The 26694-nt window shown below is 48.1% G+C and overlaps 10 protein-coding genes across 10 annotated transcripts; 6 read left to right on the top strand and 4 right to left on the bottom strand.

Moving 5' to 3' along the window:
- Window positions 1–56: 56 nt before the first annotated feature.
- Window positions 57–779, bottom strand: Triagg1_8851 (uncharacterized protein; the record flags this gene model as incomplete). The annotated part of the gene is made up of 1 exon (XM_062903743.1): window positions 57–779. One exon carries the CDS (start codon window positions 777–779, stop codon window positions 57–59), a length of 723 nt encoding a protein of 240 aa, XP_062752151.1.
- A 1218-nt stretch (window positions 780–1997) lies between these two features.
- On the top strand, window positions 1998–2453 carry Triagg1_8850 (uncharacterized protein; the record flags this gene model as incomplete). Its single annotated transcript, XM_062903742.1, has 3 exons — window positions 1998–2028; window positions 2107–2231; window positions 2349–2453. 3 exons carry the CDS (start codon window positions 1998–2000, stop codon window positions 2451–2453), a joined length of 261 nt encoding a protein of 86 aa, XP_062752150.1.
- Window positions 2454–6518: 4065 nt separating this feature from the next.
- Window positions 6519–6974, top strand: Triagg1_8849 (uncharacterized protein; the record flags this gene model as incomplete). Its single annotated transcript, XM_062903741.1, has 1 exon — window positions 6519–6974. The coding sequence occupies one exon, from the start codon at window positions 6519–6521 to the stop codon at window positions 6972–6974; it is 456 nt and encodes a 151-aa protein (XP_062752149.1).
- A 1521-nt stretch (window positions 6975–8495) lies between these two features.
- On the top strand, window positions 8496–9515 carry Triagg1_8848 (uncharacterized protein; the record flags this gene model as incomplete). The annotated part of the gene is made up of 1 exon (XM_062903740.1): window positions 8496–9515. One exon carries the CDS (start codon window positions 8496–8498, stop codon window positions 9513–9515), a length of 1020 nt encoding a protein of 339 aa, XP_062752148.1.
- Window positions 9516–9893: 378 nt separating this feature from the next.
- Window positions 9894–11570, bottom strand: Triagg1_8847 (uncharacterized protein; the record flags this gene model as incomplete). The annotated part of the gene is made up of 4 exons (XM_062903739.1): window positions 9894–10244; window positions 10304–10600; window positions 10664–11037; window positions 11105–11570. The coding sequence occupies 4 exons, from the start codon at window positions 11568–11570 to the stop codon at window positions 9894–9896; spliced, it is 1488 nt and encodes a 495-aa protein (XP_062752147.1).
- A 920-nt stretch (window positions 11571–12490) lies between these two features.
- Triagg1_8846 (uncharacterized protein) lies at window positions 12491–13426 on the top strand (the record flags this gene model as incomplete). The annotated part of the gene is made up of 5 exons (XM_062903737.1): window positions 12491–12646; window positions 12722–12852; window positions 12895–12896; window positions 12949–13169; window positions 13247–13426. 5 exons carry the CDS (start codon window positions 12491–12493, stop codon window positions 13424–13426), a joined length of 690 nt encoding a protein of 229 aa, XP_062752146.1.
- Window positions 13427–14843: 1417 nt separating this feature from the next.
- Window positions 14844–17268, bottom strand: Triagg1_8845 (uncharacterized protein; the record flags this gene model as incomplete). The annotated part of the gene is made up of 3 exons (XM_062903736.1): window positions 14844–16421; window positions 16495–16866; window positions 16942–17268. The coding sequence occupies 3 exons, from the start codon at window positions 17266–17268 to the stop codon at window positions 14844–14846; spliced, it is 2277 nt and encodes a 758-aa protein (XP_062752145.1).
- A 2679-nt stretch (window positions 17269–19947) lies between these two features.
- Window positions 19948–22188, top strand: Triagg1_8844 (uncharacterized protein; the record flags this gene model as incomplete). Its single annotated transcript, XM_062903735.1, has 1 exon — window positions 19948–22188. The coding sequence occupies one exon, from the start codon at window positions 19948–19950 to the stop codon at window positions 22186–22188; it is 2241 nt and encodes a 746-aa protein (XP_062752144.1).
- Window positions 22189–22699: 511 nt separating this feature from the next.
- Triagg1_8843 (uncharacterized protein) lies at window positions 22700–23989 on the bottom strand (the record flags this gene model as incomplete). Its single annotated transcript, XM_062903734.1, has 2 exons — window positions 22700–23003; window positions 23073–23989. 2 exons carry the CDS (start codon window positions 23987–23989, stop codon window positions 22700–22702), a joined length of 1221 nt encoding a protein of 406 aa, XP_062752143.1.
- A 788-nt stretch (window positions 23990–24777) lies between these two features.
- Triagg1_8842 (uncharacterized protein) lies at window positions 24778–26326 on the top strand (the record flags this gene model as incomplete). Its single annotated transcript, XM_062903733.1, has 5 exons — window positions 24778–25065; window positions 25119–25550; window positions 25613–25966; window positions 26023–26119; window positions 26175–26326. 5 exons carry the CDS (start codon window positions 24778–24780, stop codon window positions 26324–26326), a joined length of 1323 nt encoding a protein of 440 aa, XP_062752142.1.
- Between the last annotated feature and the right edge of the window lie 368 nt (window positions 26327–26694).

The following is a 26694-nucleotide window of genomic DNA, read 5'->3' as shown; positions in this document are numbered from 1 at the left end:
TGCCAAACCAGATGTGTCGTGCTGCGTGAATCCTGTCTCGGCTGCACTCTGGTTTCCTACGCCGATGCCTTTACCATCGGTTCCCATGGTCGTGCCAAATTCCAGAGATATATCTCCCCAATTGGCTCGCTCGTTGTGTTCTTTACAACAACATGCTGAAAGGGGGTCATGGCCGACGACAGCAACAGTGAGGCGTCAACCCAGGGAGAGGCATCTTCCCAGCTGGGCTGCTCACAGAATCTGTCCACCTGTTCTCTAAACGTGTTCCAATCCGAATGGTCATTCACAACGACCTGAAACCGCACTCCTTGGATATCAACCGTGATGCGCCGCATCATACTTGGGAACTCGTCAGAGCACCCGCTGCTGAGAATCCACGAGTAATCGGTTCTGTCGCCGTTGCTTTCCCAGTCATACCACACCTGCGTCCCCCGTTCTGAAAAGTCGCTCAGCACCAGTCTTGACTGGGCGTCGAAGCCGATTGCGCAGTGTTGTTTCGATATGCCCTCGACGCTGGGCAGAATGACGTCGCAGGTCCGAGGATCCGTGCCGAGGATGAAGCTGCCTGGCCGTTTGGGCGGCTGCGAGAATGTGAGTTGGATGGCTCGCGCGGGAGCATGATTTGTGAGATTGGAGAGGCGAGATGAGAGATGTGGGTGTGAGTCTGCGGATGAGATGATGCGGGAGGCGTTTTCGGGGAGCTGAGTGGATTTGTCGGCCCAGGAATGATGTGAGGTTGGGACGAGCCAGGCGATGATGTCGTCGGGATGAGATGCCATGGTTTGTGGTATTTGAGTTATTAAGAGTGTATGATTATTTGTATGAGGTTAAAAGTGAATGCAGTTGAAGTGAAAGTAAGCGCCGTGGTGATGCAATATGCTGAAGCAGGTCGTTTGGGTGTAAAGAGTGAATCACAAACAAGTGTAAGTGTGTCGTTATTAAACCCGTGTTGTAGACGGATGTTAATTCGAAAATGAGACAAGGCAAGTTGATGAAAAAAGAATTTGAGCAAGATTCAAAGACGAAAAGAGAGGTAGTCGTACAGAGACAAGATTGAAGACGAGGAAAAGCACACGTCTGAGGGATTCCAGCCTCTCTACTTATATAGAACCTATACACGACGGAGCAGCATGCAAAAACCTCCATCTCAGCCCAACAGCCCGACGATCCACGACAAACGCGCTCATCGCATCGAACAACGAGCATCTACTGGTTACCATGTCGTGCTGCCGCGTCGCGAAAACAGCTGACTTGCATGAACTATAAGCAGATGACGCATACTTTGGATGTTTCTGCAGCCCTTTTAGTGGTGGCTGGTTCGCCGCAAATCGTGAACAAAGTGAGGCTTTGGGCAGTAATGAGATTCACGGCGCCGTGGCAGCCAATCATTTGCTGCTGGACGGCCTAGTTTGGTGCGCGACGCACCGCGAGAATGCGCGTTTGGGAACGTCGCGGGTCGCGGGTTGGGATTGGAGATGGTGAAAGGGTTTTTTTTTTTTAATTTTTCTTTTTTTTTTTTCATGTCCAACGCTGGTTTCAGATTGGGGGTGGGAAATTGTGTTTGAGGTGCTTGTTGTTTGTGATTGTGAAGGGTTGATGGATGTGATACAGAGCAGGTTGATCGCTAGACCAAGCAATGGACTAATACAAAGAATCGTGCGGCCGCTGCCTGGACTCTGTGACATGAGATGACAATTTGGGAGTCATCAGGAGACTCTATTGACATGTAGTGAGGACATGAATAGTATTCAATGGCCGTTGTTTGTTATTTTCATGTTGCCAAGTGCAAAATACAGCATTCAGCCATCACCACTTGCAGTGGGTGACAGCGAGAGGTACTTCTGCTGAGGTACCCGACCGTTGAAAAATTGCTGCCTCACATTTAGGGCCGCAAAACTCCAGCTCCTCCAACGGCCGACCTTTTCCCGGACAGGCCCTTTGCGGGCATCCGAATGCCTCATCCCACGACATCATCGAAGGCCAATTGAATCGCAAAAATGGCTTCCGACGCAGCAACAGACGCGCGGCGTAAGTGCTCCTGCTCTCTCTCGCCCTCATGAGCCTCTAAATCTCGATCCGTCCGCAGCCGCTGACCCCAAAGCGCAGAGGCGACCCGCGAGGAGATGCGCGATGCCAAGCTCCCTCTCGCCTACAGAGACAGCTGCGCTCACCTCCTGATTCCCCTCAACAAGTGCCGGAGAGAGACCTGGTACGCTCCGTGGAGTTGCACGGTATGTTTTTCAATCCAGCCTGGAGTCGAGCAGAGCGTGTTTTGCGGAGGGAGAGGGGGAGGTCGCTGGGAGCAAAAAGGACAGCCTTGCTAATTTATATCTGATCGGGAATGCTAGGACGAGCGACACGGTTACGAGAAATGCCAGTACGTCGAGTTCAAGAAGCGGGTGGCCAAGATGAACGAGCTGCGGGAGTCGAAAGAGGGCGCACGAAGCAACTAGGGTGCTGCGAGAGCGATGGGACGCCGTGTACATATCATCCATGCATGAGGAACGGGAATAGAAAAACGTTGAAACACGCGGATCTTGAATTATGCACGTCTTTTCCTTTGGTGCTCTATACTATGGAGCTTCCATCTTTGAGGGAATGATGTCGACACTCTCATTCGAACACCTTGAGGGAATGGCGAATGCGGTCGAATTATATCGAGCAGTAAGGATCGACACGAGCTTTTTATCTCTTTTCAAGTCAGACTTCGTCCACCAGCTCGCTCTTATTATCTAGCCCTGCCCATTTCGGCTTTCCATCAGGTAAATCCACGACCCGCTGCGGATAGAAGAGGTGGCACATGCATGCAACGTTAGCCATCGTGTTCAAGCCAAAATCCCGGGAAATGACATACTGGACAGCAAAATTCTTCCTTTGGTCCTCGTTTTGGAATGACAGGAGTGTTGGAAAGAGCAGGACCATGTTTCGTCCTTCATCCATAATGAGCGTGCCGCAATGAGAGCAGCTCACTTTGCAGGGTAGTTCGTGTTCTGGTGACTGTGATCCGGAGTTGTAGAAGCGCAGGCTTTCGGTGCCTTTTTGGAATGCCATGTCTGACTTTTGAAATATTGCTGCCCATTGGAAAGGGGCTCCTGGACTTTGATGTGAGCATATCTAAGAACATGAGCTAACAAGCCGAGAGATGCTTTACCGTGGATGACTTTGCAATCGCCGCAGTGACAGTATTTGGAGGCTAGGGGTTTATCTTTGCTGATCCAGTACTTTACTCTGCCGCAGTGACAGGCTCCTTCCAACACCTTGTTAAAATTCTGGTTAGGTTCCTGGTAAGGCGGTTGCGTTTTCCAGTGTTGGTCCGTCATTTTGTGAGGTAGCACGATTGTTGATACAAAAGGCGGTATATCAATTTGACATATCAGGCACACCTGGGCGTTGATCATAAAAAAGGATAATACTGAACGCGAATACTATTCACAGCTGCATGTTGGCAATTTATATTACTATGAGAGTACATGACGTAACAGTTGTGACGATATCATGATGTTTGATCCCCAAGGTCTCGGGTAGATGTAGTCAACGGCGATGGCCGTGATGCTTTCTTGTAGTCACACAAAGAATCACTAACAAATTAAATTCAAATGACAAGCACAGACACGAGGGAATAGGTTTCAAACCTTCAGATAACACGCTCGAATGCTTTTGCTCACACTGGACCGTCTAAGCCCAAAAGTGGCTCAATTCCGATTTCCGTATGTGACAACAGACCGTCCGTACTTGAGGAGACATCACTTACACGGAATTAACACGGGTTTAAAATCACATGGATCTTACAGAGGAATCTCCAGGTGATTTGAAAATTTACAGAAAAGCTCCAATACGTACAACATGGGCCTAATCGAGCATGTGCTGCTTTTGGCCCCTTCAGTTGCGCATTCTGGATCAAAGACTGGCTGTAAGAGAAGCTGAGCGGTAAAAGCGGGGTGAGAAAAGGATTCCGCGCAAAGACGCCGCCTTTCAGAAAACAACGGCTGATGGGCGATTTGCATTGGTGCTGTTTAATAGACTGAGAATGTCCGTTATGCGAAAGCTTGTGTAAACACCACAACTGGCCAACTTTTCTCTATGTATCCTGTTCTTTGTGTCAAGCTTTAGAGATACCATCGGCATCCTCCCCCAAAAATGCAATAGCTTTCTCATGAACATGAACCGCGCGACTCGCAGTCTCTGAATTCCTCCTGGGGGTTTGCCACGCTCACACCGGCCGTATCCGGCAATAACAAATGCTCGATATGGAGCCCTTCCAACTGCTAATCCCAAGACTTCCTTCTCGTTGGCGGGATGAGGATGTCATTTTGTAACCACGAAGCTGCTGTGCCTTGACCGATTCTCAAACTTGTCCGCACAAGACTCACTATGAGGAAAACGAGGTGCAAGTTGGGTATATAAAGGCGAAGAAGATGAAGCCCACTATGCTTGCAAACAATTCGCTGAGCTTAAAAGTCTTCATACATTCGCGTCTCCTCCTCCTTTACTTCCTTCTCCTTACAATCCAAATCAGGCACCATGGCCAGTGAGGCGTGCTGCAAGTTGGCTCCGGTCGCTGTTGGCCACATCCCAAGGGTAAAAATAATTATAATTTGCCGGCATCAACACCTGTAAGACGAGCCATCTTAAGCGGGGAGAGTTAGTTGTTGGGGCGGTTTCAAGGCAAAAAGAAATATGGAAAAGAAAGAATCTGATACTCAAAGATTTCTTTTACTTGTCAATGATGGTGAAACTTATTGCGTGTGCCAAGTAGAGATGTGTTCCACCATTCCCTCTAGCATACAGCTGGGCTGCTTGGCAAAGAGTGCGTTGGTCAGATTACGTATATTTTGCACGCCCTAGTGTGGGCTCAGCTGCAGGATATCCTCCGTTATGTGTTTCGTATATTCCTACTGGACGGAAAAGCTCTACTTGTATGCACCATGAAACCTGCGTAGATGAAAGTTCTGGTCCTTGTTCTTGGATAGGGGAAGTTCCCTATCACAAAGGTATGCCCGTGTTTCTGCTTAAGCTGCAACGGAATGTAGCAACCGAGTACTTGATCTGGATATGGTGTGGCCGCCCATTAGAACACCAATACGCAACATCATGGCTGCCGCGCAAGATTTTTCCCAAATAGTATATTTGGTTCGATCCGCTGGAACATATGTTTTCACAATCTTGTGAGCATCTTGTATCTCTATTGGCGCGAATAAAACGACGTCCAAGGTGGAACTCAGACAAATGATTGACATCAGGCCCTTGCACCTTGGTCAGCAATTAGCAACCCCATGGGGGGATCCATATCCAAAATGACACAATACTTTCCTATTTGGTTTCGTGTTTCCCCGTAAAGAACCGCGTTTATTAATCGCGAACCAGCCTCACTGGGTATGAAGCTTATCACAGCTGCTTACGGGCATGTGTCTGTTCACACTTTTGGAATAGTCGCTCCATAATCTTGAAGAAATGCCTAATATAAGCATAACAACCGGTCAACAGAAAAAGAAGCCGCAAGGGACCATTTTGAGGACAGGATCAGCGGCAATTTGGCAGAGATTGTCAGGGCGAACAGCTAGCTCATAGCCTCAACTAATAAGCCCAAACAACAGCAAGAGATGCTACTAGTAACTGGCCACTCTAACATCGTGAGACTTGTCCAACTAAGTAATTATTTTTCCTATTTTCCCGTACAATTCAGCCCTTCGGTTCGAAAGTAAGCGGCTCCATAATCTCTCGATACAGAGTTCATACTACGCGCTAGAAACTAAAGTAGTCCTTGATAGAAAAGGGATACACGAGGTTACTATTAATCGGGCACCATTTGTGTCTGCTTTAGATGACAATCATCTGCCAAATTGCTCCACGAAATCCAATATTATGCGCGAATCGCATCGTGCTAATCCCTAGATAGGCAGGTCCAAGCCTTTCATAACAATTATTCGCCCACCTACATACCTATTTCAAGGATGTGTGAATATATACCCCAGTCTAGCATCAACTGAAGGATGCAGTTCGCAACTTCTAGACGATCGACGGTCTTGGCATGAGTTGCGGCGATATATTCGGGTTTCAGGGGTCGGGAATCATGCAAATAATACCTGTAAGAGACCATGTATACTCTTGCTCTGACGTAGTGCCAGCATATTCTCGCCATTTTTTGCCCCAACCGGCTGAATGGAGTTGGGATCCGGTCGTGATAAGTCGTAGATGTTGGCTGAGCCGACGGTCCGTCTGACCACTCTTTCTAGGATATGGCATCCACAAATAGCAGGTAGAATGAAGCGTCTTAAGCGAGCTATTCACCCAGTATCAACTCCAATTATCTGATGGATATGACGACGTTACGATGAGTGGGTGGATGAGAGGCTCAAGTGGTATTGAAGATCATTGATCCGAGGATTTCTCAAGGTGAGTTGATGTAAAATATATAAAAGGCATGAACATTCCTGCAGAGTAAAAAGATAATCCAGCCAAGGCAGTCTTTGGATCTACAATTCATCCATACAAGTCTACTTTTCACCTACTAATTCAATATGAAGTTCACAACTACCCAGTTTCTTGCTGCGCTTGGTTTTGCGAGCTATGCCGCAGCTGATTTTCACATCCTAACAGGACCATGCTCTATCGCCCCTGGATGGGGTGGCAGTCTTGAAGACTACGCCGTTGCCTGCCCTTCCAACTACTACAACTGCAAATGCATGCTAGATGGAGACCGTACCGGCCATGTCATTAATGGTGAAACACCAACATTCGGCATTCACCAAACTGGATCTAATTATTTCGAGCTTGACGGCATGTGTGGCGTGGGAAACATGAACTTTTATCTCCAGGGCGATGGTACATGGTTGTTCTACATTGCTGGAGGAGACGGCTCCGTGCAGGGTCAATGCTGGCCTGGTGATAACAGCATCACGGACTGCAACGAGTTCAGCGCGGCCTGCAGTTTGAGCAACATCTTGGTGTGCTATTCATACATTTGCGAACCATGAAAGGGATCAAGGATCTGCACTTGACACAAGGTCGATGGTGTTCTGATGAGCTGCTTTGGATATTTGCAAGTGCTCACGATGGAAAATGAGCGTGGGACTGGACCAGCTGGAGTATAAGTTGATTGGTCGGATGCGTCATTACTTGCTCATTGTATAAACTGTTAAATATCGAATACATGTGGTACATATAATTATGAGAATCCATGGAAATGATATAATCAAGTCAGAACACAGCCTGGTAATTGATATGAAGCTTGCTGTTCCCGAGATATATATAGAAAGACTAATGAATTCGGTATGACAATTGTGAGATTATATATGACCATTAAACGGCAAATAAACCTCATGTAATCATAAACTACTATAGGGTTCATCACTTTGGTCAGTATACACGCACCCAAAACTAACTGGTCCTCTGCATCGCAGTATTGCGAGACATTTCGTGGGCATAGTACATGTATTTTAGCGCTCTATGCGAGTTGATGAACTGCAATAGATAATCTTATAAGATTTGATGATTACTCACTCAATTGAACGACTAGAATTAAATCCTACCTAGATTAGGTCCGATCGGTAGCGGCCGATCGAACCGAACGTTAGAGACATGAGCCGTGATTGACAGCGGAACCCGCAGAGTCCGACAAATCAAATTCGAGGCCCATGAAACGGTCCAATATCCTAGCGAATTCGGCGAATATTCCACCCTGGTCAGAGTATGTGAGTCATTATGACTTACATTCATGCTTTCAGCACAAAGGTATCGTACTACATCAACTTTGCCCAAGTCGTGGAAATATTGTCATATTACGCAATTACTTCTCGAGGTACTTCCGTGGTAACCAATATTGCTTCGCTGTGCTTTGTGACTATTTGAAACCTGTAAGATCTTCGACTTACTTGGACGTTCTGCTCGGAACTGTTGCTGTCTATTCATCGGGCTCTCTAGCAAGCTCTATTACAGACTAGCCTTCGGCGCTCCCGGGGCCCCGGGGAAATGCTATCACTTTTTTCATGTAAATAATATGATCAATCATTTATTTCTGCATGTCGATCGTCGAGCCAGGGTCTCATCTCTTGTTCCTAGAACATCTAGTGTTCCTGCAGCTGGCAGAGCAGCATCCATAACTTGGTAGAGTTGAACCTCGGCTGGGGCAATATCTTAGCCTCCAAGATTCGGACTAATTAACCAGATCTTGCGCAAAAGCGGATCCGCCAGTTCCTGGCTAACGGACACTCTATTCGACCGAAATCTATTTTCTCAAAATTTGGCTACATTTGCAGAAGGTGGAGGTTTCCTAATTAGTTAGTTGTGTCCGCGTCCATGACTCGGCTTCGCCGTCTATGATGCCATTGGCGGACAATTGTTCCGTACAATATTCAATTCAGCCTCGGCTTGGAGTGTATGTCTACTATTAAGTCTCTTTGCTAGAAAAGAGAAGATTTTGCCTGCAACATTCTTCTCTTCACATTCTTTTCTAACTATAATTCTATTTTACAGCCTGTAAACGCACTACATCCATCATGTCCAAAACCATGCAGGCGTGGCAAGTAGCCGCTCCTGGATCTATCGAGGAAACCTTGAAGCTTCTCGACAATGCAGCGCAGCCAACAGGGCCCCTTCAAAACGGACAAGTTCTCGTCGAAGTTGTCAGTGCAGGCCTCAATCCTGCAGATTACAAGGTGCTCAGGTTGGGCCTCGCATCCAAAGCCATCACGACTTTTCCCAAAACACTAGGCATGGACCTCAGCGGCCGAGTTGTTTCGGTAGCAGATGATGTTACAGACACCAAGACGGGAGACGTTGTGTTGGTTCGCTTGGATCCTACCAAGGGCCCTGGGGCGCTCTCCCAATATGTAATCGCCAATCGCGCAGATTATGCAGTTTTACCGCCAAATTTCGATCTAGATCTTGCCGCCGGTGCGCCGACAACTGCTTTGACAGCATATCAGTCCATCAAGCCATACATCCAAACCGGCTCCAAGGTCTTTATTAACGGTGGATCTGGAGGTGTTGGCACCATTGGTATCCAGATTGCAAAAGCTCTCGGATGTCATGTCACAGTTTCTTGTTCTACGGCGAAAAAGGAGCTTTGTGAGCGAATCGGCGCGGATGAGATTATCGACTACAAGACCGGAGACGTCGTGGCGCAATTGAAACAAAACGGCATCATCTTTGACCACATTGTCGACAACGTCGGCTCTTCCTTTCCAGATCTTTACCACCAGGCGAGCCATTATCTTAAGCCAGAGGGAGCCTTTATACTGATTGGTGGTCCGGCATCTTTGAGCGGTGTCAAAAACGTCTTGACGGCAAAATTTCTTCCTTCGTTCTTGGGCGGAGGTAAACACCACTTCGTGCTGTACATGACGAAGAATGACCGTGATGACCTTGCGCAAGTTGCAAAGTGGTTGGCGGACGGGGTGATCAAAACTGTCATTGACTCGACGTTTGAGTTTACAGAGGCTCTGGAAGCCTTTGAGCATCTCAAGAAGGGCTCAAGTGGTGGAAAGGTGATTGTTCATGTTTCCAGCAAGGCGTGAGTCACGGTTGCAACGATACATATTTTCGCTACGTTCAACGAACAATTCCACTGTTCCTACGATGACAACGACACTTGAGCCGTAATTTATGGTAGCTATCCATCATGGTTACAGCTGGCTTTGCCGCCTATATGATAGCAATGTTTAGCCGGAACCACTTCATCTACGGTATTGCTCAGCAACTTTCTACATCAGATTTAGTCGATAAATCATAATTAGGATATTTTCCCGGAGAGATAGGAAATGCACGAGATACCATTTAATTGGCCCGGTTATTATTTATTATTCAAGAAGTACTTATAAGCGTTGGAAATGGACTACTTTTCGCTTGATTGGACTCTCATCCACCAACTCTTCCTTTTTTTGAACCGGTGCGGCCTAAATGTGAAAAGCAGAGCTTTTGATCTCATCATCGGCCGCCTCTCCAAATGTTCCCCCATATCCATTCTCTTCAAGGTACGCACGGAACCGGGCATCTTCGCTTTCAAGGTCCTTCTCTTTGTCAGGGATCAAGAACCATGTAACAAGACAACCAACCATGGCAAATGCGGCACCGATAAGAAAGACTCCCTGAACTCCCTTTTGCGAATCAGAAAAAGAGTTTTGAATGGGTGTAAAAACTTGGGTCCCAATCGCAGCACCTGCTTTTCCAACGGCAGCGGCAAGGCCAAGAAAGTGGCCTCTCACTGGCGTTGGGAAGGATTCAGCTCCGCAGAGAAAAGTGCCAACCTGGGAAATTTTAGTCTCACTGCGAGCATGTTCAGATTGCGAATATGGGATATACGTACTCCTGGGCCCATTTCTCCAAGAGTATTGAAGATTCCATACAAGACGACAAAGAGCGGGAATACACTCGTGATGGGGTTGAGAGCGCCTCCAATGATGAAGGCGAGGATCGACCAGAGACAGAAACCCAGTGCCATGGTTTGCTTGCGGCCAATATTGTCCATGAGAAGACCACCAATGAGAGTTCCAGGAAGGTAAAAGCAGTTGAGAACAGTGCCATAGCCGATGTTTTGGACGAGAGTGTTGTTGGGGTTCAGGGTTCCGATGATGGTGGAACCAAAGATTCCAAACGGATAAGTCTGGTGGAAAGAGGTTATTTCTTCTTCATTTTACACTTTCCAAAGGTATGAAGGTTTACTTACAACAAAATCGTAGAAGAACCACGCCAGAGATGTTCCAAGCATGGGTCTCCAATAGCGCTTAATCACTAGCCAGTATGGGATGTGCGTCTTCATAGCATGCTTCTTATACTGCGTTGAGTTGATCAAGCGAAGACGGAAGAACAAGAGTCCAACGGGGAGAATGAAGCCGAGACCGAAAGAGACACGCCACACGCCATCGTTGATATGCTGATGGTAGGCTGCGAGGATAATTAGCACGATGACACCGGCCATCACAAATCCCAGATCAATGGCGAAATCAGTGGCGACAGCGACGAGCATACCGCGCCGCCGCCGCACAAAGGCAGTTTCATCTGAAGCTTCGGCACTGCCAGTACCGCAAGTGGGATATTCTCCTATTATCGCGAATCTCATCAGTGACTGATCTTTCTATTCATGCTGAAGTCGAGACATGAGACTCACCTCCCGCTCCGAACCCGGTAATACTACGACCAATAATCATCATCCAGAACATGCCAGTGGGGGTTTTGCCATGCGCCGCAGTAGCCAGTACGATACCCAAGATCAAAAACAGAGTTGCAAAGAAGATACCAGTGCGGCGACCAAGTTTATCAATTCCCCAGCCAAAGAATAACATGCCAAACACTTCACCAATGAGAAAAGCATTGGATAATCTGGTCTTAATGGTCGAAGTGAATGCATCTGGATACAGCTCCGCAAAGAGAGGATTCATATATCCGATAACCTGTGCATTGTAACCGTCTGAGAAAAGGGCCAAGCCGCCAACAAGGACCATCAAGATTGACGAGACGCGGCTGCTGCGTGATAGCGTGCTTGGCTGAGCGACAACATCTTTGTTGGAGTCGATGGTTGGTTCAAGAGTTGGCGATACAGCCACTTCATCGACCTGAGCAGTCTTGGGATCCATCCTTGCTATTTGTTGTAAATAAATTTCCTAAGATGTTAAACAGCGAGAACAAAAAAGGATGTGAGCGAAGAATTTTATTTTCCCTCACTATCTTGTCTCAGTTAAGGTTCACACTCAACTGGGGACTTCCACTTTTATGCAATGTAACTTTATATGTGGCAGACTACAACAAGATTAATTCGCCGATGAACCCGCCTGTTATCTCTGGATCATGCACGTGAATAGATGCTGCTGCAAATCGTTGGTGAACTTTTGCTCAACTCATATCAAGAGGGCATATTAGCAGTAAATCTTGATAGAACCATAGGAAAAGGGCAAACTACTACTAGGAACTGACATCTTCACAAACGCAAAAGTCCAAATCTCATCCACTGGAGATTTCACCATGGCGACACACTGGATCACTCGTGAGCTTTCTGGTTCCCACGTGTGTGAGTTGACGAGAGGTCATTTCTGGCCGCAGGTTTGTCAGTTATACCCCTGCCTTTCATCAGGATTCTGGCCATCTGCCTCGCGATTGGTGTTGTATCGACTCGAGAAGTTGTGCCTCGTGCCGATCGGCCGACAGCGGCACCCACGTGCGCCGAGATCATCGCTTGATTCATCGGGAGGCGCACCGGCAGCCCTCCAGTATGTCCAGTTTCGGCATCTTAGCCACTTTGTGGGGTGGTCCGTAATCCCACAAGCTTCTCGACGTGGATCCTGGAAGAGACGATCTCCGTCGGCTAGGGAGAGCATTCCCGTAAGCGAAATGCTAGCTTTAGCGGGAAAATTCCGAGTATACGATGTAAGTTGTTCGTGTAAGAAGAAGGGCGAGCGGAACAAAGAGGAGGAGTTGGGGGTTACAAAGAGCTGGTCAATTCTATGCAGGTTCTGCTATCCATGTCATTTCTCATTTATCTAGAGTACATCGTGTCACTATGTTGTCAGCTGAACAGATGGCCTTATTCAAGGCGAATGGCTCTCTCATCGTTCGAGATATCTTCAATGATGCCGAGACTGCTGAAGTACAGAAGTGGGCGCAGGAAGTCCACGACTGGACGCCAACTGCTGATTCTCATTTCATGCCCTATGAGGTGAGATGACCTTAGCATGCCAACTCATGTTGTTTGTATCTGGTGTTTTAGAGGCGTATTCACAATAATGAATAGGAGATAAATTTTCGTGGAGAGACGGTTCTTTGCCGTGCAGAAAACTACGCCGATAGCCACGAGGGGCTCAATGAACTCCTCCGCGGCGAAAGACTCTTGGGGCTTCTGGAGGAAATTTCAGGAGAGCCCATGTAACTTTTCAGAGAGAAAATTAATTATAAGCTCGCAGGAAGTGGTATGTGTTTGTGGTTTTTGCGAGAATGTAGCTAGATGGCTAATTTAAGTAGGTGGATTTGCGCCGCGTATTAATGCCGTGGCTTACAATCACATTAAAGATGTGAAGCATCTCACCATCTTGCTTGCTGTTGACAAATCGACCCTGGACAACGGAGGCCTGGAGGTTGTTGATGCTAGCCACAACATGGATATTCCCCTCGATGTTGAAGATCACTGCATCACCAATGAGTGGGTTGACTCCATGAGTGGAAGCCCGTTGAGCTCGAGCCTGGTAAGCGAAGTTGTCTAGCCTTGAATTATGATTTTACTTCCTGTATCCGACACTTTCTGACATTTTTACCAGGCCAGTTGCTCATTTTCACTTCATACCTGGCTCACCGCAGCGGGCCCAACCATAGCAGTGAAAACCGCAAAGCGCTCTATGCTACGTATAACCGTCCCAGTGAAGGTGATTTGCATCAGGATTACTATGAACTGAGGAAGAAAGAGTGGCCCGCTACTCACATGCGTGAGGAGGGAGAGCCATAGATGGAGCTTTGAGATATGCTTTTGGATCGCCGATGCTGAGCGTTGATGCCGGTCGCCAGCTGGCTTTCTAGACATAGAATTTACAAAGAATCCGGTTAGCTCTTGGAAGAATATTTGCGTAAATATTGAGTTCCTATTACTCTGAAGATGGTGATGTTTTGTAGGAGCCGACAAAGTGAATGCCATGTACGCTTGGGCTTCACTTAAACGATGGTTCCTCAAGTCCTCTCAAAAGATTTCATATAAACTGGCTTCCTGCGGGTCATTCTTCAAAGTCGATTCCTGGGCTAGATCTTGTGTAACAAGATATGATCCATCCACGTGCTGACTGCATTATGCCGAGTGGACGATCTATCCACGTGTTAATACATGAAAGATTGGGGGGTAGAGATATGGAGCGAACACTCCTGTATCTCATATAGCCGATATAGTGCTTACCCACAGATAATATGTGCATGAGTGCTGTATATCTAATGCGTCCCAGTCGTCTGCATACTGGAGACCGATATCCAGACCAGCCTTACTACCTGTCGTCACTTTCATTATCAAAATGGCCATCCCTGCAACCCTTGAGCCAGAGGCTGTCACCTCTTACATAATTTCCCTTCTTCAAGACTCAGACTACACCCTTACATCGGCGAGCCAATCTCTCAGCTGCAGCATTCCATGCAATGTGCTGCGTTAGCCGCCGAAGCCTCTCCTGCCGTGGATGAAGCTACACAGGTTGCTGCGCTACTCCATGATGTTGGGCAGTTTGCTCCTGCAGATGACTTGATTGCCTTGGCAAGTCTTCCGATTCAAAATTTGGGAGATGCTCCGACTACACAGAGCGTTGGACGCGTCGGCCATGAGACTCTGGGAGCCCGCCTCCTGCTCTCACTGGGCTTCTCTGATAAAGTCGCTCGCCTGGTGGAATCGCACGTAGCAGCCAAACGCTATTTATGTGCCGTAGATGAGACTTATAACGACTTACTCTCAAAAGCAAGTAAAAAGAGCCTATTTTACCAAGGCGGGCCGATGTCTTCAGAGGAGGTAAAGGAGTTCAGCTCAGGTCCGTGGTGCCAGGAAATGTGCCAGCTCAGGAAGTGGGACGACGAGGCAAAGGTGGAAGGACTCGTAGTAAGAGATTTGGAGAGTTGGAAAGAGGCAATCCAGAGGCAGATTGAGCGAAGATAAAAAATTGTATCAGAAGAAATGTTTTGCATACAATACCATACGACATTCATCCAATAGATATTGCCACCGTATTCACACATGAAATTTGCCACAAGAGATATAGTTACAGTTTTACCACTTTTATTGTTTACGTACAGCTCGATGCTTTAATTTTAAATACATTCTGGTCGTACAAGTCTTCAGATTGTGACATCAAACATTGAGCGGCATCAAATAATTTTCTTTGCGCCAAGCTTCAGACTTACAAGCGAGGTTTGGAGCCAGACTCCTTGGGAAGGTCAAAGCGATCCAGGTTGGAGACCTTTGTCCAAGCAGTGACAAAGTCGTTGACAAACTTCTGGCTGCCATCGGAGCTGCCGTACACTTCGGAGACGGCACGCAGCTCAGGGTGAGAGCCGAAGATGAGGTCAACGCGGGTACCAGTCCATTTCTTGGCACCGCTCTTGCGGTCACTGCCCTCGAAGAGGTCGCTGTCAGATGAGTTGGCCTTCCAGACGGTTCCCATGTCCAAGAGGTTGACAAAGAAGTCGTTGGTCAGAGCTCCAGGACGGTTGGTGAAGACACCGTGAGTTGATCCGTCAAAGTTGGTGCCCAGAACACGCAGACCGCCAACAAGAACAGTCAGCTCAGGAACAGAGAGGGTGAGAAGATGTGCCCTGTCAACCAGGAAGTGCTCCAGCTTGACTCTTGGAGTCGACTTGCCGTAGTTGCGGAAGCCATCGGCAATGGGCTCGAGGTAGCCAACTGACTCAACATCAGTCTGCTCCTGAGTAGCGTCGTTGCGACCAGGAGTAAAGGGGACGGTGATGTTGTGTCCCGCATCCTTGGCAGCCTTCTCAATAGCAGCAGCTCCCGCCAGGACAATCAGGTCAGCAAGAGATACCTTCTTGTCACCCTGGGAGCTGTTGAAGCTCTGCTGAATCTTTTCCAGGGCCTGCAGAACCTCGGCCAGCTGAGGAGGGTTGTTGACCTTCCAGTCCTTCTGCGGTGACAGGCGGATACGAGCACCGTTGGCACCACCACGCTTGTCGCTGCCTCGGAAGGTCGAAGCAGACGCCCATGCGGTGGAAACAAGCTTGGATGGTGACACTCCGGATGCCAAGATCTGGCTCTTGAGCGTAGCAATGTCGCTGTCGTTGACAAGAGTGTAGTTGACGGCGGGGATGGGGTCTTGCCAGGAGAATTCCTCCTTGGGGATTTCAGGGCCAACGTATCGGCTGAGAGGTCCCATGTCACGGTGTGTCAGCTTGAACCAGGCCTTGGCAAAAGCTTCAGCGAACTGATCTTGGTTCGCCAAGAAACGACGAGAGATCTTCTCGTACTCGGGGTCAAAACGCAGAGACAGATCGGTGGTCAACATGGTAGGCAGCAGCTTCTTGGAAGAATCAAAAGCGTGGGGAATGATGGGCTCGGCGTTCTTCGCCACCCACTGCTTGGCACCGGCAGGGCTTGTGGTGAGCTCCCATTCATACTTGAATAGGTACTCGAAGAACTGGTTGCTCCACTGAGTTGGAGTCTTGGTCCAGGTCACCTCAAGACCACTGGTGATGGCATCCGCACCCTTTCCAGAGTTGAAGGAGCTGACCCAGCCGAGTCCTTGGTTCTCGAGGGGGGCAGCGAAGGGCTCTGGGCCAACATGGCTTGAAGGACCGGCACCGTGAGTCTTACCGAAGGTGTGGCCACCAGCAATAAGAGCGACGGTCTCTTCGTCATTCATGGCCATGCGGGCAAAAGTAACACGGATGTCCCGAGCGGCAGCCAGAATATCGGCGCTGGCATCAGGACCCTCTGGGTTGACGTAAATCAGACCCATGTGTGACTAAACGCGCCGTATCATTAGTTGAATGTTCGCTGGGGCCAAACCTAGATGGGGAAAAAAAAGGAAAACATACAGCACTAAGGGGAGACTCCAGGTCGCGAGAGTGAATGTCTTTGTGTTTCTTTTCGTCGGTGTTGAGAACGCCGTGGCCTGAGCCGCCAGGGCCTGCGAAACCGTGGGAATATCGAACATCGTTGCCGAGCCATGTGGTTTCGCCACCCCAGTAGACAGACTCGTCGGCTTCCCAGGTGTCTGAACGGCCGCCAGCAAATCCAAGCGTCTTGAATCCCATGGACTCGAGAGCAACGTTGCCAGACAGAATGAAGAGATCAGCCCATGACAGCTTGTTGCCATACTTTTGCTTGATGGGCCACAGCAGACGGCGGCCCTTGTCCAAGCTCACGTTGTCGGGCCAACTGTTGAGTGGTGCGAATCGTTGTTGGCCCTGTTAGATGGGACATCAGGTCAGCTACACATGTTCAAGGTGTTGACCAAAACGACAACATTGAAGGTTGCTTACCTGGCCACCACCGCCGCGACCATCAAAGACACGGTATGTACCAGCGCTGTGCCACGCAAGACGAATAAAGAGACCTCCGTAGTGGCCGAAATCAGCAGGCCACCAGTCTTGGGAATCAGTCATAAGGGCTGTAAGGTCCTTCTTGACAGCGGCATAGTCAAGAGACTTGAAAGCAGTGGGGTAGTCAAAGTCGGCTCCAAGAGGGTTCGTCACATGTGTGTGCTGGCGAAGAATGTTGAGCTTGAGAGACTCGGGCCACCAATCCTTGTTTCTGGTTCCGCCGCCCGCGGCGTTGAGGTGGTTCACGGGACACTTGGCCTCGCCCATTGTTGCTGTCTGTAACTGCTAGCAAACGAAGAGGGATTGACAACAGTAGAGGGTATAGTATAGATCAAGTTTTTGTCACTTCCAGAAGCAAAACTTGTCGAGACTACTCAAGAAGGTTGTGAGAAGAAAGAAAACAAAAAAGTCTAAGAGGCGAGAGAAAGGCAAAAAAGAGGAGATCAGAACATATAAAAACGCCAAGCGAAGAGGAGAGAATTGGAGAGGGGTTGCGGACAACCCCGCGTTGTCTCACGGCCAAGTCGCATGCCATCGGGCTTCCGACATGTCGCGATTGCGCTGCTCTCAATCCTCATCTGGATCTGCGGTGAAACGCTATTGACGGCGGTTGTGTCATCGCCTGCTTGTCTGACGAACCGCCGCCTCGCAATTTCAAAGGCCCACGTCTTTTCTAGCTCTTGGGCCGGCATCCAAGTGGACAAGCGGGGTTGATGGTGGAGGGGAAGTTTTAAGACGGGGGCAACTTTGTTCGCGGATTGGCCACTCTGCCTGGCTTCGGATGCTACTTTCCGAGCTTTCGGGCGTTGGAGAGCAGCTTGGCTGTTGGTGAGCTCTCGGTACTTTGTGTGTTAGCTAGCCCAAGTTGGTATTACCGAGCGATAGTTGTGTCCAGCGCTTATACGAAAGAGTAGCTGTTCGGCATTGTTAGCCCAAAGAGTAACGTAGAACCTCGCAAAACTCGTTTGTGGGTCGGTCTACATGTATAGAATAAGGGAGTATGCTAACTTGAGAGAGTTAGCCTATTACTTCTTGCGATTAAGCTTGGTATAACTTTGGGGACAGGTATGTGCATCTGCAGAGACATAATGAGCAATAGGCTATACTAGCAGCCGAGTGTGTCCTCTTACAGTAGTTGCCAGCGACTCAGTACGGAGGAGAATCCCCCGCGAGATGCGAGTTGTTGGACATTCGGGCTTTCATTCTCCGCTTAGATTTACACTCGACGTAATTGGCCAAAGCTCATTCGTTCAAAGAGACAACTTCGACTGCTTTTGGGCGTATACAACTTTCTAGAGTTGCTACAGAGGGGGGCATAGCACTCTATGTGATGCGTTCTGACTGGCCTTGGGGACAACTTGAGCGCTACATATGACTTTGTATCAAACGATATCGCAACCAATAAAAATAGCCAGGAAGCGGCACGAGATTCATTCATGGGGGGGATTGCACCATCTGCTCACAGTTAGTTTTATACATTCTCGCCATTCACAGAATCTCGTATCCTTCGATGAGCGTCATGTGATGAACCGTACACGCTTCGGTCTGAGAGCCATGATGCTAAAACTTGCATGTAAGCATGCATGCGAATCATTAGCACTGCGATGACAATGCATGCAGCGTTTGCGTATGCAGGGGTCCACCGATTGCCGCTCTGAATATAATAACAATATAGTATATACATGCAGCGACCGAATCCTTGACCATTGTTACAATTGACAGCAGTAAATGTACTCCCTCTCTGTCTCTCATCTAGACTAATTCCCCAAGTCGTCCAACGTGTAGCTTCAATTGGCCCACATAGCTGTCCCACATGTGTTCTATTGCCTTGTTCGGGATAAATACAGCGTCTAGGCGTCAAGGGCGGTGCGCGCGCATCCCAGCCGCCAGCGGCTGCAAGTAGGTATCAAGTTGTTTCTCGATATAATTGAACGAACATTACTCGAGATACGTGTCCAGGGCGGGAAGATATCGCTGTAGGAATTTGAAAGCCGCTACGTAGGGAATAAGGATAAGAATTACACTTCACCATCACCGACAAGGACTATGTCTCTGTTCTAAAGCGTCAATAGCTACCTGCGTCAATGCAACTGTAGTGGCGCCACCGAGAGGTGCTTACCTATACTTCCAAGTTGTAAATGAGCGCCCATTGCACGGCTACTTATACTCACATAAAAAGGCGATACAACGTTTCAAACATCTCAGTAGGTAGTACGACTTCATTAGGGCAACTTCTTGAGCATTTCTAAGAGCTAGTCAGTTTTACTCTGAATGAGCCTGGAGGCCATTCCATCGAGAAATAATACACAAGCGCCTCCAAAGAGTCCGATTGTAGCCAAGGCAGTGTTGACAGACATAGTGCCCTCTTTGAGTATGAAAGGCACAGAAATCTTTTCTACATAGTTGAATGGATAATAAAGTGGAGTTATGCAGCCAGAGCTCGTTCCGAATACAAAGAGAGAGGGCCTAACCAACTCCAAGCGTAGATCATAGCAAGTACATGTATTCTTCGTGAAATAATGACTTAGAAACCCCTGTTTACCAGAGTATATTTCATTTCATTGCCTCTCTTTGCCTCGTATTGCTTCTTTCATAGGCATGGAGAGATAATGTCTACTGTAGGTACAACACCGTCGTGTTACCCTATACAGAAAGCTTTTCCCTTCAATTTAGCGGACGTGTGTGTCTACTGTCATTTCAGGCTGCTCTTTCAAGACTAAACCGAGAGAAATAGAAAACAATTCAACCATATACGGAGGCAAAGGCAAATTGGCAGATCTTCTTGGACTTATTGGTATCTATATGAAGCTGATGATCCTTCTTCACGTGATTCTCAAACCGCTTGGATTTAGACCATTACGCGAGTCTGCGTGAATGGCTCCTCCTCACAGCGCTCTCTAGTCACATGTTGCTGTGCACCAAAGCAGCCGCCATCAGAAGCAGAGAATGCTTCCAGATAAACTACTTCTTCTTTTGCTAGACATCATCACTGCAATTCTGGTTGTTGGAATACTTGTGACAGGATATCTCACACTCGATAAATCACAATTCGGTCGAGGATCTTTCCCTGGATCCATACTCAGCCTGACGCGCTATTATCGGACGGACCCTTGTCGACCTCATGCGGACGGCGGTCTTCCCCATGGCGGCTGCATCCGCCTGGTACTGATCAACTCAACTGAGGATGGAGGTATTGCTTTGTCTTGGAATGTGTTTCCCTTGGCCGCAGCCCCTGCATACCACGCATTGAGCTACACGTGGGGATTTGCTCGCGGAGTACCTGAGCATGAAGATGCAGTGTTCCGCTATAAAGGTCAGGGTGGTGTTCCAATGTTCATGCCAAAAAATCTTCTTCTGGCCTTGAATCGCATTATCAAGTTGAATGAAGGGACGTACTATTGGATTGACTCCCTCTGCATCGACCAGGAGAATACGAGAGAGCGTAGTGAGCAGGTATCCATGATGAAGGAAATTTACGAACATGCTGCGGTCGTTGATGTCTGGCTTGGCCCAACTACGGACTCTGAAGCCAAAGCCCTTGATCGCGTGCTAGGTGATCTATCTGCCATGGCACAAACGTATGGAACCGCATGGACTACTGTGGTAAACGCATCAAGAAGCCTCTTCGTGCAATATCCACAACATCTGCTGTCAAAAGATGAATGGGACACACTGATCAGTTTCTTGTCGCGACGATGGTTTCACCGACTATGGACACTGCAAGAGTTCGCCTTGGCGAAAAAGATCAGGATCCTTTGTGGAGATCATTTCATAAACCAGGAGGACCTTCATAATGCAGCATTGTTTCTTCAAACACTTGGACTTACCATGGAATTGCAATATGGAAACAACGGGACCGCTGGTACAGCAGTTATGCAACAGAGCATACTCAGGGCATGCTTGGAGGATATGAATCAGCTCAAGAAATTTGCTTCGCAGATCCCAGGAGTGGCTGGCGATGAACACAGCGTGCCAGACTATGAATCTGTTTTGGCTTGGGTTTTTTGGCGCAGCGCAAATACCAATGCTACAGACCCGAGAGATTTTGTCTATGGAATTCTTGGCTTGGCGGAAGCAATCATGGTGCGCTTGTCTAACGTAACAAATGATGCCGATTCATCCATATCCTCATACAAGCCAATTATTCCAGATGATAGCCTTTCAACTGCCAGCGTCTTCCGAGCTTTCATTCTTCGTCTCATGCATAGTAAATTGGGTATCAGAGCCGTTGCGCTCATCACACCCGGGGTCCAAACTGGAGAGAAGCCTGGATATGAGCTTCAACGTCGAAGTGTTCCATCTTGGGTGGATATCAAGCGCGAATTACCTTCATGGGTTCCAAATTTTGCTAACCGGGAACAATTCTCTTTATCCAATGGTGGTGCTCTTTTCCTGAATAGCTCCAAGAGTGATTTCAGCATTCATGGGTCGGCCTCGGCCGTACATACACAACGCTTCCACGTCAAGGGCAATAACCTTCATGTTTTTGGCCAAAGATTGGGTATTTCAAGAGGGTCTTCAAGGTTCCCATCAGCTCTAGAGTGGGCACCGTGTGCTACCTTTTTGATGAACTTTTTTGGCCCCCTAAGCCTATTGGCATCAGAATATCCTGTCCGTTGCGCGGATAAGGAAGATAAGGAACTGTCTTCCAAACAGTTGTCGCCTGTGGAAGTATTCCTGCCCTGTATCTCTTTGGGATCTTGGCACCCTGGAAACAAATTCACATCTCTCAACGGCCCATCTTTGCCTGTATGGAAAGTTGAGAGATTCATTGTAGACGGTATATCTCAATATTTGTGTGTCCAGCTGGCGTCCGCTGCTGGAAATGAAACTGTTGACCACGTCCTTACTCAAGATACCTATGATATCATCTCGCGTGCACAGTCAATAAAGGGAATCGACGAGAAGTATATTTATGAGGCTTATAAGCGTTCAAAGATGCCCTCACGAATACTTGACAAACACGACTTCCTCGGCTGTATCCGTGAAAATGATGAAGTAACCGACTTTTCACAAACTTGTTCACACCTTATTCGTCAATTTCAATGGGCAAGAGGAAGGGCTCTGTTTGCGATGCAGTTAGACGATGAGTACGTCGAAAGATTCTTTACTTGTTCTGGAGCCGGTAACGGGCAAGAAGTAACGACGATGCTTCTCGGGCTCGGCCCCGAGAGAATGAGAAAATAAGACGAAGTATGGGCGATCCAGGGGTCAGAATGGCCATTTTTGCTCCGTCCTCTCTACATCGATGAAGAAAGAAAGCTACCCGTGAAGGATATGTCATTTGAAGAAAAGAGAGGAGATTGGTGGACTCAAGTAGATAAGAGCACTCATCCAATTAAGGTATATGAATTGATAGGAGAAGTGTATGTGCATGGTATCATGCATGGTGAGCTCTTTGATCATGAACATGAGATATCCGATTTTGAGGAGATTGCTATACGTTAAATAGCGAGCTTTCTCTTGTCATTACAATATTGTTAAATAGCAATAAGAGATAGGCCAGATAGTGTAGATTTATCCTGTATAATTTGCTTCATATCTGCAAGATAGTAGAAATTACATATGCTGAAGTGATTCATGAGGTACTGATGTCGCTTATATGGTATATACATGACTAGTGATAAGGATCGAGCTTGATGCTATTTACGCGAAATGTGCCATCGACTATGCCTTTGGAGCTCCATGGGCAGCAAATTCAAGCCTCCAGACGGTATAAAAGAGTACCGAACCCGAGCTGATCATAACCACCGCTGTTCGGGCCATAGTCTCCGCCACCGCCCTCGGCTCCGCTTCCGTTGGACACAACTAGGTCACGATACTGCTTCGACCAAGATGCATTCAGACCTTTGAGGGATCCGTAATGGCCATAGATCAGCTCCCAGATCGGGCGGATATCACCTCGACTCGCATTACTGATGACGGTTTGAGTCACATCACTGTTGACGTAAGTGGTGTAAGGAACGTCGAAGCCGAGGTTGTACTTGGCTGCGTATTCGGCTCTAAGAAATCGACCTTGTTAGTATTGCTTCATCTTATGATATCGTAGAAGTCGAGAACATAAATCTCACCCAGCTAGGATTCTGTTAGACAGGTAACCGAACAAGTCATTTCCTTGGTTGTAAGCTTGCTGAGCAAGCACTCCCAGGAGCGCAAAATCTAGATTGGCGTGACCCTGGTCCCTTCCAGCTTCCTGGTTTTGCCCTAGGATCTTGCTGCTCCCCGATTCGGTGTATGTAACCCAAATGGTCTTCTGGATAGCCCCATTACCTGCACCACTCTTGAAATAGTTGACGGCTTCGTTTGCCATGGTGGTATTGTCGGATAAAACACTAATAGCATACATGGTGCAGAGGTTCGCCAGGTCCCAGTTGGCCCAGTAGTGGTCGGTTTTGGCACCATTGTGGTTAACTAAAAAGTCATGGTTCATAGGGTAGAACACCTTTTGAAGCATGGTATTCATGGCAGCAAGACCCGCCCAGCCAGAGTAGCCGCGGAGGATCTCAGCCGCATTAGCCAGCTGGTACCCATAGATGCCACTGGCGAGGAACTTGTCAGAGGAACCGTCGATGAAGGTGAGAGTGCTACTCCAAGCATCCAGTGTCTTCGCAGCAGCCGTGGCGTACGCCGTGTCTCCCGTGACTTTCCAGTAGATGGCGTTGGCATACGCAGAAGCTGCATCTCGATACAAGCTGGCATAATTTTCAGGCGAACCTGTGCCTCGATAAACGGTGGGCTTGGGGCTGGGAACATAGCCAGAGTTGGCGTGAGCCACCAATTTGTTCCAACCCGCATACCACGGATTCGTCTTGGAGTTAACCTTGGACTTGATACGGGTAAAGTCTGCTTCGGTGTGGAGGAGACCTGGGTGAACAAAACTAGCGCGGGAATCAAGGGGCTGAGAATCGACAGTAGACGAAGGCGCCGCTTGAGACAGATCGAATAGCGCGAGGCTACAGAGCAACGCCGCAACAAGTGAAGGCGCCATGTTCAGGGTTATGGAAAGCAGAAAAACTTTTGCTAGCGTTCAGAACGCACTGGTTGATGGGCGTTTAGGAACCTACTTCATTCAAGATGTTTGTTTCATTTATACTTGACAGCTATTCTTCGTCGACCGTAGACTTGCTCGTACATGGACTGAGTAGATGCAACCCCAGGATTCGTCTGAAAGCACATACCCAAACTCATCACCAGTCGTGACGAGCGCCCAGAAAACCCTGTGATAGTCAGTATCGGAGTGAGTTTCGGACCGCAGAAACTTGCAAACGAGCACCCCAGGTTACCCCGGACTACCCCGCGAAAAATCCAAAGAAACAGCACAGCATTATGGGGTAAACGACAAGGGTTTCTCGTGGGGTATGCGGTTTTACTGTTAGACCAAAGCTCCCATTGCAGCGGCAATACGTCCCTTGTTGCTATTGCTCAATTGCCGGGCCGAAAATGGAGCTGGTGGTGGTTCGATGGCTGATGCCGGGAATTGCTCCGGGACTTGACCCGGAGGCCGGCGCGTTACATACATTTGCGCTTATGTGTGCCGAGAGAGGGGACATTGTGGAGAAAGGAGGTTAAACAACACGAAAAAGTCGGTATTCAGCGTTTTGGGGTACAGGGATTATGGCTTAGCGAAGGTCGAAAGATTGATTGAACTTGATAATGTTGTCATTAATATCACCCCTGCCTGCAGTCGTTTGGGGCTCACTTCCCTCTTGCGTATGAGCGCTCTCTTCAACATCCCACACGTGGTGATAGATCTTCAGTCTCCCCACAGGCATCAAGATGGTTCTGCTTGGGTCGAGCTTTGCTTCAGTGGCAACAGCATTTGGGCTGTTGGTGAACATTGTCGTTGCCACTGGGCCGCTGAACGGGCTTCCTATCCTTAATGGACCTGTGCCGGTTGTCCCCCAAGTTTTTGGATCAAAAAAGCATGTCGGCGAGTTCATACATCCTGGACTCTGGCATACGCATGACGATCTCGAGCGCATCCGATTGGGAGTAGCGAAGGGCCAAGAGCCATGGAAATCGGCGTACGAGAAATTCAGTGCCGATTCCTTCTCCCAAGCCTCCGTAAGTTGGACACACTCATTTTGGACCTTCGTGAGGTTAATTTTTGACCTCAGTACACTATGCAAGGCCCAAAAAGCGTCATCTGCCGAGGTGGATGTAGCAATAACTACACAACCTTTAGCAACGATGTGCGCGCGGCATACCAAAATGCATTAATGTGGTATATCACGAAGAATCAGAGCCACTGGGACCGGTCAACAACGATTCTGGATGCTTGGGGCACAAATTTGACCTCGATCATTGGCACCGATACCTCACTTCTCGTCGGACTTGAAGGAGACATGTTTGCGAATGCGGCAGAGATCATGCGATGGGAAGGAGGCTGGATCGAGGCGGGAGCGAAAGCTTCAGGTGGAAGTGGATTCTCAAACCAACTGTATTGGTTGTTTGCAAGACAGTCAATCATTATTGGCCAGGCAAACTATGGCATGGTTAGCATCAAGGCCCTGCTGTCCTTTGCCGTTTACTTAGACGACGTGACGCTGGTGAGCCTCAACTTCCCAACTACAGGCGAGACGCGATGTCTGTGACTAACTAACAGGGATAGTACAATTATGCTGTATACGCCTTTCAGAACGATCTTTGTGCTGGAATATATGGCAATTTCCACCCAGAAACCGGACAAGGGGCAGAAACTGGTCGCGACCAAGGCCATGCGCAAGGCGCCTTGGGCTGGACTGCAGAAGCGGCTAGAATCATGCAATCTCAAGGAACGGATGTGTACTCGCTTGGAGACAATCTTCTACTCAAGGCTGCAGAATACACAGCCAAATACAACTTGGGATACGATGTGCCCTACGACCCCAAGTTCTACCGATGCGAGGCAATTCTGATCAATGGGCCGTGGGCTGTGCCATCCAACATCAGTCGGGGAGCCAAGCCACCGCCCAAAGTTTGGGATGTAAGTTTTACTTTCGATGGCACACTTCTCTGAGACTTGTATTGACCTTGATGCAGATTCTATATTACCAGTATGTCGTCAAACGAGGACTTCGCGCTCCTTATACGACTAAGATGAAGCTCACGATCAATGGCCTCGGGGGTGAAGGCAACCGTAAGTATAGTCGACATTGGCCGTCACACAAATTTTGGCTAACTTTATAAAATAGCCGGCACAACTAGCCCCGGTGACCATCCCAGCTGGGGTGATTTGATTTGGTCGTATAACAAGAAGGGTCAGTTCCTTAATGATAATGACAGGACTATCTGGGGAGGTGGCGAGATTGGGCCAAAGGGAAGAGGCATGATCAACTCAGCTTGAGCACAATAGTCTGTTGCGTAATAGAATAATTGTATATCTAATAAACGTACTAACACTGCCTTTTCTTCTCATCTTCTGTTCTTGTGAAAGTAGCAATAGGGTAAACTACGTACCACTTCGTAATAGATACAATGCATTACACCCTGTGGGACCATTACATATGAGTTTGAACATGCCTCTTGGGTAGTACATTAGTCGGTCTTTTTATTAGTTCTAACATTGGGAGATGCGGACTGTAATCTTTGATTGCCTTTGCACCATCGAATTCGACATGTGACAAGTCATAGACATCATTTGGCTACCACTGCTCTGAACACAATGAAAGTACATGAAACTGTAGAAGTTTGAACTCTTTGCTATATAATATC

The sequence above is a fragment of the Trichoderma aggressivum genome (genome assembly GCF_033847375.1).
Source record: "Trichoderma aggressivum f. europaeum strain CBS 100526 chromosome Unknown scaffold_046, whole genome shotgun sequence".
Lineage (NCBI taxonomy): Eukaryota > Fungi > Ascomycota > Sordariomycetes > Hypocreales > Hypocreaceae > Trichoderma > Trichoderma aggressivum.
The sequence above is the reverse complement of the archived record's forward strand: the minus strand, read 5'-3'. Positions and strand labels throughout refer to the sequence as shown.